Genomic DNA, 10,313 nt, shown 5'->3' on the forward strand with positions numbered 1-10,313 from the left:
CTGACGTTTTTAAGGCTAAAACCGTCACAAAATATTTGGATCCTGTTAGAAAATTTCCCAAAAGATACTGCAATGCCTGGAGGGTTTTTTTTTTTTTTTGTGTGTGTGTACAACCCCGATTCCAAAAAAGTTGGGGCAAAGTACAAATTGTAAATAAAAACGGAATGCAATAATTTACAAATCTCAAAAACTGATATTGTATTCACAATAGAACATAGACAACATATCAAATGTCGAAAGTGAGACATTTTGAAATTTCATGCCAAATATTGGCTCATTTGAAATTTCATGACAGCAACACATCTCAAAAAAGTTGGAACAGGGGCAATAAGAGGCTGGAAAAGTTAAAGGTACAAAAAAGGAACAGCTGGAGGACCAAATTGCAACTCATTAGGTCAATTGGCAATAGGTCATTAACATGACTGGGTATAAAAAGAGCATCTTGGAGTGGCAGCGGCTCTCAGAAGTAAAGATGGGAAGAGGATCACCAATCCCCCTAATTCTGCGCCGACAAATAGTGGAGCAATATCAGAAAGGAGTTCGACAGTGTAAAATTGCAAAGAGTTTGAACATATCATCATCTACAGTGCATAATATCATCAAAAGATTCAGAGAATCTGGAAGAATCTCTGTGCGTAAGGGTCAAGGCCGGAAAACCATACTGGGTGCCCGTGATCTTCGGGCCCTTAGACGGCACTGCATCACATACAGGCATGCTTCTGTATTGGAAATCACAAAATGGGCTCAGGAATATTTCCAGAGAACATTATCTGTGAACACAAGTCAAGTCAAGTTTATTTGTATAGCGCTTTTAACAATAAACATTTGTCGCAAAGCAGCTTTACAGAATTTGAACGACTTAAAACATGAGCTAATTTTATCCCTAATCTATCCCCAATGAGCAAGCCTGTGGTGACGGTGGCAAGGAAAAACTCCCTCAGACGACATGAGGAAGAAACCTCGAGAGGAACCAGACTCAAAAGGGAACCCATCCTCATTTGGGCAACAACAGACAACATGACTATAACATTAACAGTTTTAACATGAAGTCAGTTTCGTTGATGTTATAAACTCTTCATTGATGGAAACTTGAGTGCAAAACTGTTCATGACAACTGCAGTCCTAAAGTTAACAAGTCAACTGTAGTCCTCAGCCATAAAAGCATTACTGTAAGCGTCCAGAGCGTCCTCCAGGTGTGACTTTCAACTGTCCTCATGGGGCCGTCCTTCACAGGAGTGATGCGATAAGACTCCAACCAGACACAGGGCATCTGGATGGATCAAGCAGGTCTGAGGGGCAGAAGAGGTCAGCACCTCGATCCCAGGACTGACATGCAACTCAGAGGGACAGATTTTTTTTTTTTTGGGGGGGGGGGGGGGGGGGAAACACAGGTTGTTAGGTATGCCTTAAAAACGACACAAGTATTAAGTCTGTGTGGTAGGCTCGCAGAGACGAGAGTCTTGACATCAGGCATAATACACAACAATGGCATGTTAATATGGTTAAAAAATATCATGGCCTGCTCTGGCTGGATGCTTGACTGGGTGATGGGAGCACACTCCTCAGCAATGATGGGATGCAGATGGGACCCTTAGGGCTGGCCAAGACAATTCAGTTACATTTCACCGGGTCTGGGACATGCGACAGAATGTCTGACGGCCGATTCCCTGCAGGCTACGAGAGCCAGTCGAGGTCTCCACCCTCTCCACCAAAAGATTTCCTGTTGACTCCATGTAACTCAGAGGGACAGATTTGGGGAGAGGGGGAGAGAGAGGGAGGGGAAAGAAAACACAGGTTGTTAGGTATGCCCAATGTCACCTGAATAAGTAGGAACAGTATACATATTGCACTGAGTACAAGCAGGGACTCCGGCAGCTAATTATGACCGCATAACTAAAAGGGGAGAGTCAGAAGGTGACACAGGCATGAGGGAGCCCCGGGACATAAAGCAGCAGCCACTACACCGTCAACAAACTCAAGTGAGCAAGCGAGTGGGGACTGACAGCATCCATACATCCCAGTTTACCAAAACACTCTATGTCTGAGGACCCTCGAGATCTACACCTTTACCTCATAAACACCATTAACAAAAGGCTTGACTAAACAGATATGTTTTCAGCCTAGACTTAAACACTGAGACTGTGTCTGATTCCCGAACATTACCTGGAAGGCTGTTCCATAACTGTGGGGCTTTGTAAGAAAAGGCTCTGCCCCCTGATGTAGCCTTCACTATACGAGGTACCAGCAGATAGCCTGCACCTTTTGATCTAAGTAGGCGTGGCGGGTCATAAAGGACCAGAAGTTCACTCAGGTACTGTGGTATGAGACCATTCAATGCTTTAAAGGTCAATAGTAGTATTTTATAATCAATACGAAATTTGATTGGGAGCCAATGCAGTGTGGATATGACAGGCGTGATGTGGTCATATTTTCTAGTTCTAGTAAGGACTCTTGCTGCTGCATTTTGAACTAACTGGAGCTTGTTTATGCACTTATTGGAACATCCAGACAGTAAGGCATTACAATAATCCAACCTGGAGGTAACGAAAGCATGAACTAGTTTTTCCGCGTCATGTAATGACATTAAATTTCTTATCTTGGCAATATTTCTGAGATGAAAGAAAGCTATCCGGGTAATGTTATCAATGTGAGTTTCACCGTGCCATCCGCCGTTGCCAGCTAAAACCCTATAGTTCAAAGAAGAAGCCGTATCTAAACACGATCCAGAAGCGCAGACGTCTTCTCTGGGCCAAGGCTCATTTAAAATGGACTGTGGCAAAGTGGAAAACTGTTCTGTGGTCAGACGAATCAAAATTTGAAGTTCTTTATGGAAATCAGGGACGCCGTGTCATTCAGACTAAAGAGGAGAAGGACGACCCAAGTTGTTATCGGCGCTCAGTTCAGAAGCCTGCATCTCTGATGGTATGGGGTTGCATTAGTGCGTGTGGCATGGGCAGCTTACACATCTGGAAAGACACCATCAATGCTGAAAGGTATATCCAGGTTCTAGAGCAACATATGCTCCCATCCAGGCGACATCTCTTTCAGGGAAGACCTTGCATTTTCCAACATGACAATGCCAAACCACATACTGCATCAATTACAGCATCATGGCTGCGTAGAAGAAGGGTCCGGGTACTGAACTGGCCAGCCTGCAGTCCAGATCTTTCACCCATAGAAAACATTTGGCGCATCATAAAACGGAAGATACGACAAAAAAGACCTAAGACAGTTGAGCAACTAGAATCCTACATTAGACAAGAATGGGTTAACGTTCCTATCCCTAAACTTGAGCAACTTGTCTCCTCAGTCCCCAGACGTTTACAGACTGTTGTAAAGAGAAAAGGGGATGTCTCACAGTGGGAAACATGGCCTTGTCCCAACTTTTTTGATACGTGTTGTTGTCATGAAATTTAAAATCACCTAATTTTTCTCTTTAAATGATACATTTTCTCAGTTTAAACATTTGATATGTCATCTACGTTTTATTCTGAATAAAATATGGAATTTTGAAACTTCCACATCATTGCATTCCGTTTTCATTTACAATTTGTACTTTGTCCCAACTTTTTTGGAATCAGGTGTGTGTATGTATATATATACTTTCATGATGAATGCTAAACAGTTTTCTCCATGAACGTTTACATTCGCGTTTTCAGTCTTTGTGTCTATTTCATAACTGTAGAAGAACCAGCAGCAACAAGGGAACAACCACACCAATGGGGCGGGGCATACTGGCAACCCTGACAACAGCCACGCACAAGGCCCGCCTCTCAAAAAAGTGAGAGTGGTTCCGCCCACCACTACCTCAAGTGGCCTGATCATGACCTCAGACTACCAGGTAACAGAAACGCGCAAAACACTGTAGAGCTGCATAGTTCTCGTACGTTCACAAACGTTTGTATCCATCAGGAAACCTATTCATATGTGATGTGGAATAACAAAAAAAAAAAAATCCTCTGATCCTAAGTGTGTGATTTTCTGATTGATCATCTGCTACAGCGTTCAAATCCACATGCTGCCTACCAGAACCCAGGACCAAGCACATCACTGCCCCAGAGCAGCATGGGATACTCCTCTACCTCCCAGCAGCCTCCACAGTACTCGCACCAGACCCACCGCTACTGAGCCCATGCCCACCTGGCGCCCCACAGAGAGAACGTACTGAGACGGGAGGTGGGTGTGGCCACGGTACCTGAAACCCTGGCCAGTCCTACTCCTTATGGGCGCTTGTCGTGTAATATTACCATAGAGACACCGCCAAGACCTAAACTAACATAACAACGCATCCCATCACCGTGACGACGGAGAATTTGCGTGGAAAAGCGTGAAGATGAAAGGCGGAGGATGAATACGTGTCTGTGCCATGGGTCATCTGTCCAATTCTTTGCTGAGATTCTTCGCTGTGACCTTTCACAAAGTCATTAATGAACATTTAAAAAAAAAAAAGCTAAAGAGCAAAAAAAAAAAAGTGGTACTGAAAGCTGCGCTTAATCTGAGGGGCTTCTCAAATCAGCAAAACTCCCAGCATCTCCAGGACTAAAGCTGCTAATTAATTAATGACTGCCAGCATTGACAGAATATAACACACGCAGGCACACACACACACGAGATTACACACAGGTCATTGCTGGAAGTGTATTCCCAGTGCTGGAGCTGCTGAGTGGAGTCTGACAAGTGCATCTAGTGCCCCCTGCTGGATAACAGCACTAATGGCCACTGGGAAGGGAGGGATGGAGAATTAAAAACTTGACTTTAGTAGTTCTAATTTAATGTTTTTTGGCTTTGTTTTCACGTTAGGAGAGGAAAGAGGCTTCCGTTTTTTGCTGTGAGAGTTGCAGGTCTGTGCCTGGGGTCAGTCTGAGGACGGCCAGACTTGCGTGGAGAGCAGATTGACGATGCGTTGTACTGTATTGTAATGAAATATTTTACATGAAGCAAGTATCCTGGTAATAAAGTTGGAAATGTTTAAAATGGCACGTCACCCTGTTGCTCTTTGTGTGTGGATGTGTGTTTTTATATTTGGGTCAGGACCACAAGTCCTCACAAGGATAGGTATATCTGACCGTGGGACATTTTGGATGATGACATTAGGAAATTTTTTTTAAACAAAAACAGGAATTAATTCATTAAACATAGATGCTGTGTAATATTAATAATTATATTCATAGAAAATCCTTACAATGACTGTGTGTGTGCTGCTAGAAATGGAGCAGATTCTGAATAATGAATGAATCTTAAGGTTTTCTTTAATGACGGAAGACTAAAACACACCCGTAGAGGCAAAATCTGTTTGAGAAGACATCTCATCTCATTATCTGTAGCCGCTTTATCCTGTTCTACAGGGTCGCAGGCAAGCTGGAGCCTATCCCAGCTGACTACGGGCGAAAGGCGGGGTACACCCTGGACAAGTCGCCAGGTCATCACAGGGCTGACACATAGACACAGACAACCATTCACACTCACATTCACACCTACGGTCAATTTAGAGTCACCAGTTAACCTAACCTGCATGTCTTTGGACTGTGGGGGAAACCGGAGCACCCGGAGGAAACCCACGCGGACACGGGGAGAACATGCAAACTCCGCACAGAAAGGCCCTCGCCGGCCACGGAGCTCGAACCCGGACCTTCTTGCTGTGAGGCGACAGCGCTAACCACTACACCACCGTGCCGCCCTTGAGAAGACTTGCGTTTATGAAATTTTACATGTTCAAGCCTCTCCCTAATTAGGAAGATATTAGAGAAATTTCTCAAAATATTAATTATTGTTGAACAGTAAACAACAATAAGGAAAAGGTTTGTTGAAAAATCATTCTAGAAAAAGATGCACCTTTTGGTGAAGTCGCTTCATCACACACTGGAAAGAAATGAGAAAAATCCAAACTTTCATTTAAATAAATTTATTCAGAGAAAAACAAATCACTCAAGAAATAATTATTTTCAACAGAAACACTATTATTGGCACCCCTGGAAATTACAGTGAACAGAATGTAACTGAAGCATGTTTCCATTTAAATTGTACAGTATTTTGAGTTGACTGGAATGTGTAGGAACTTTCAAGCTGTAATCCATGATTTTCTGATTAATTGGGGAACAAATATAAGGTGACACAGAGGCCAAGTTCCCTTTGTCATCAACCAACATGAGAAAGATCAGAGAGAACACAAACCAAACGATGGAGAAGTCAGGGAATGATTATAAAAATAGCTACTTGCCTGAAAATGTCCATTTCTACTGTTAGGACAATAATAAAAAAGTGAACACCAACTGGAACTGTTACAAACTCACCTGGAAGAGGAGCCAGGATTATTTTGTCCCCATGTACAGTGAGGAGGAGGGTAAGAGAGGCAAAAAAAAAAAAAAATCCCCAAGGACGACTATTGGTGAATTACAAGAAAGAGTAAAATCTGCGTCTCCAAAACCTCCATCAGATTCCACCTCCATGTCAACAGATTATTTGGAAGGTTTGTGAGAAAAAAGCCTTTTCTATCCGTTAACCACAAATGTAAACACCTGAAGTTTGCAAAGTGCTATGACAGCTTTGACTAGAATTGTGTTCTCTGGTCTGAAGGAACAAAAATGGAGCTTTTTGGCAATAAACACTCCGGGTGGGTTTGGTGTGAAAAGAAGGATGGCTATAATGAAAAGAACCCGATCCCAACTGTAACATATGGTGGAAGTTCTGTGATGTTTCAGGGCTGTTTTTCCTCCAAAGGCCCTGAAAACTTTGTTAGGGTGCATGGCATCATGGACTCCATGAAATACCAGAACATTTTAAATCACAATCTGTCTCCTCTGCCAGGAAACTAAAACTGGGTCATTATTGGATCTTCCAGCAGGACAATGATCCAAAGCACATGTCCAAATCAACACAAAAATGGTTTGCTGATCACAGACTCGAGCTTTTGCCCTGGCCATCTCAGTCCCCTGAGCTGAACCCCAGTGAAAACCTGTGGGCTGAGCTAAAAAGGAGAGGGCACAAGAGAGGGTCGAGGACCCTGGATGATCTGGAGAGATTGTGTAAAGAGGAATGGGCTCAGATGCCCTGCTTTGTATCTCCAACCTTATACACTGTTATAGAAGACTCAGTGCTTTTTTACTGACAAAGGGAGGTTGTACAAAGTGTTAAATACAGAGGTGATGATAATAGTGGCACATGATGAGGGATTTGTTTTTCTTTGAATACATTAATTTCAGTTAAAGGCTGGATCTCATCTCATCTCATTATCTGTAGCCGCTTTATCCTGTTCTACAGGGTCGCAGGCAAGCTGGAGCCTATTCCAGCTGACTACGGGTGAAAGGCGGGGTACACCCTGGACAAGTCGCCAGGTCATCACAGGGTTGACACATAGACACAGACAACCATTCACACTCACATTCACACCTACGGTCAATTTAGAGTCACCAGTTAACCTAACCTGCATGTCTTTGGACTGTGGGGGAAACCGGAGCACCCGGAGGAAACCCAGGCGGACACGGGGAGAACATGCAAACTCCACACAGAAAGGCCCTCGCCGGCCACGGGGCTCGAACCCAGAACCTTCTTGCTGTGAGGCAGTGCTAACCACTACACCACCGTGCTGCCCCCAGGCTGGATTTTTTTTCTCATTTTTTTTTCAGTGTGAAATGAAGAGACTTCAGCAAAAGGTGGATTTTTTTTTACTTTATATATATATATATATATATATATATATATATATATATATATATATATATATATGTACGCCTTACACCCGACACGGGTATTTACAAATTATGTATATGAATTCGATAGTTGGTAAAGATAACGTCACAAAGATATTTCATGTACATTTAACAGTCCTTGTTTTTCGTTTTTGTCTCTTCTGAATGTTAGCTTCTTTACGATCATGATCCAGAAATAAACTGATTTCTTCTATAAGCTTGCGCCACTCTAATCTATCATTCGTCTTGTTATACCATGAGTCCAGGACTCCAGCACGGTTGAGTATTGACTTTAATGTGTCTATATATCTGAGAAAAGGACGACCAACTTTCCTTGTTCCCTCGGCAAGTTCTCCAAAAAGAAGAATTTTTACAGATCTTTCATCTGGGAGGCGTATTACATGACCTAACCATTGAAGTCTGTTTTTAACTAATGTAGTTTCTATGTCAGCAGTTTTGGCACGAGCCAGTACCTCGTCATTAGTAATGTAGTCGCTCCATTTTATACCTAGGATGGATCTAAGGTGTCTTTGTTGGACCGTTCTGAGAAGCTTGATTTGATGATAATATAAGGTCCACGTTTCACTAGCATAGAAAAGTAGTGGCATAATGCACTGGTTGTATACATTGAGTTTAGTTTCAACAGTGAGGTCTCTGCAGTCGAATACCCTATCTCTTATGCCGCTTTTCCACTACAAACGCGGCTGAGTCGGGCTGAGCCGTGCCGTGCTGAGTCGGGCTGAGCGGGGCTGTTGGAGTTGCATTTCGACTACAACCGCGCTGAACCGTGCTGGCTGGAAGTGGGTGGACACATTGGGTGGAGTTAGCGAAAGTGGGTGGACGTCAGGTGATGTCGTTAAGCAGCGCAAACAGTGACATCAGTGAGCTTTTAAGCGGTAGTCTCACGACCCGGATAGTAAACAATAAACATGGAGTCGTTAGTGTTGCTGGTCTTGGTGCTGTGGCTTGTTGTCACCGACAACGCGGACAGATACTGGCAAGAGCGTATAGATGAGGCGAGGCGCATAAGGCTTCAGAAATTCTCGTAATTCGTAATTCTTCTCCTTCCGGGTTTGCGGTGTTTACAGATCCCAGCGTGCTCGCGGGGCGTGTGTGGGCATGTGAGGACACTCCTCCTCACCAATCAGTGCATAGGGGAGTGTCTGCTCACGCCCCCAACCTCACTCGGCACGGCTTGGCTCGCTTCAGCCCCACTCCAAAACGGTGCGAGTTTTAGGGGCTAAGCAGGGCTGAAGCGAGCTGAGTCGTGCTGGTTTTTGGTAGTCGAAACGCGAGCCGTGTCGGGCTGAAGTGAGCTGAAAAAGGGTAGTGGAAAAGGGCCATAAGTCTTCCCATGGCACACGAGGCTGCTTGAATTCTAGCAGCAAGTTCCTCATCTAATCTACAGTCACTTGTTACGTAGCTTCCAAGGTATTTAAAACTGTTGATGATACCCTCTTGATCTTGCAACCATCAATGAAGAAGTCACACTGGTCACCAATACTCATATGGCCCTTTTCCACTACCCTTTTTCAGCTCGCTTCAGCTCACTTCAGCCCGACACGGCTCGCGTTTCGACTACCAAAAACCAGCACGACTCAGCTCGTTTCAGCCCTGCTTAGCCCCTAAAACTCGCACCGTTTTGGAGTGGGGCTAAAGCGAGCCAAACCGTGCCGAGTGAGGCTGGGGGCGTGAGCAGACACTCCCCTGTGCACTGATTGGTGAGGAGGAGTGTCCTCACACGCCCCGCGAGCACGCTGGGATCTGTAAACACCGCAAACCCGGAAGAAGAATAATTATGAATTACGAGAATTTCTGAAGCCTTATGCGCCTCGCCTCATCTATACGCTCTTGCCAGTATCTGTTGGCGTTGTCGGTGACAACAAGCCACAGCACCAAGACCAGCAACACTAACGACTCCATGTCCTCCATGTTTATTGTTTACTATTCGGGTCGTGAGACTACCACTTAAAAGATCACTGAATCAGTGACATACAGAGCATCGTGGATGAGTTCGCGAAGCGCAAGGCTCGTCGTATGCCCTTCAAATAATGCGCGCAGTAGGCTATTGATGTTTTATTATGAGCCATGTACAGTATGTCGCCGAATGTTTTTTTGTTTGAGTTACATGTTCGTTTGAAGGACTTAATGTACAAAATAACATAGTTGCACCCCGGAGTGTTGAAATTGGTAAACACAGTGCATTCAGTGAGGTTTGCACCGCCCTCCTTTTATTTCTGACTCTTCCTGTCACCGTTGCAACCTCTGAGCGCTCATTCGTATGCCCTTCAAATAATGTGCGCAGTATAGGCTATTGATGTTTTATTATGAGCCATGTACAGTATCCTAATGTTTTTTGTTTCTGAGTTACATGTTCGTTTGAAGGACTTGATGTACTAAATAACATAGTTGCACCCGGTAGTGTTGAAATTGGTAAACACCGCAGTTGCGGACATTTTGTAACCTAAAATGATGTTATGATAAGCTTTAATAAAGGGCCCGGTCATTTGCCCCGCCCCCGGCCCGGCTCTGACTTGTTCCGCCACTGTCACTGATGTCACTGTTTGCGCTGCTTAACGACATCACGTGACGTCCACCCACTTTCGCTAACTCCACCCAATGTGTCCA

General features: G+C 44.2%; 1 protein-coding gene across 1 annotated transcript in view; it reads left to right on the forward strand.

Annotated features, from left to right (window-relative positions):
- Positions 1 to 4,976, forward strand: part of cdk8 (cyclin dependent kinase 8) — a 41,670-nt gene extending 36,694 nt beyond the window's left edge. The window contains exons 12-13 of the mRNA XM_060899843.1: positions 3,686 to 3,841; positions 4,003 to 4,976. Of these exons, the coding sequence (XP_060755826.1) occupies positions 3,686 to 3,841; positions 4,003 to 4,128 (282 nt within the window). The 3' untranslated portion in view covers positions 4,129 to 4,976. The remainder of the gene's footprint in view (positions 1 to 3,685; positions 3,842 to 4,002) is intronic.
- The last annotated feature ends 5,337 nt before the right edge of the window (positions 4,977 to 10,313 follow it).

Source organism: Neoarius graeffei, chromosome 19 (genome assembly GCF_027579695.1).
Source record: "Neoarius graeffei isolate fNeoGra1 chromosome 19, fNeoGra1.pri, whole genome shotgun sequence".
Lineage (NCBI taxonomy): Eukaryota > Metazoa > Chordata > Actinopteri > Siluriformes > Ariidae > Neoarius > Neoarius graeffei.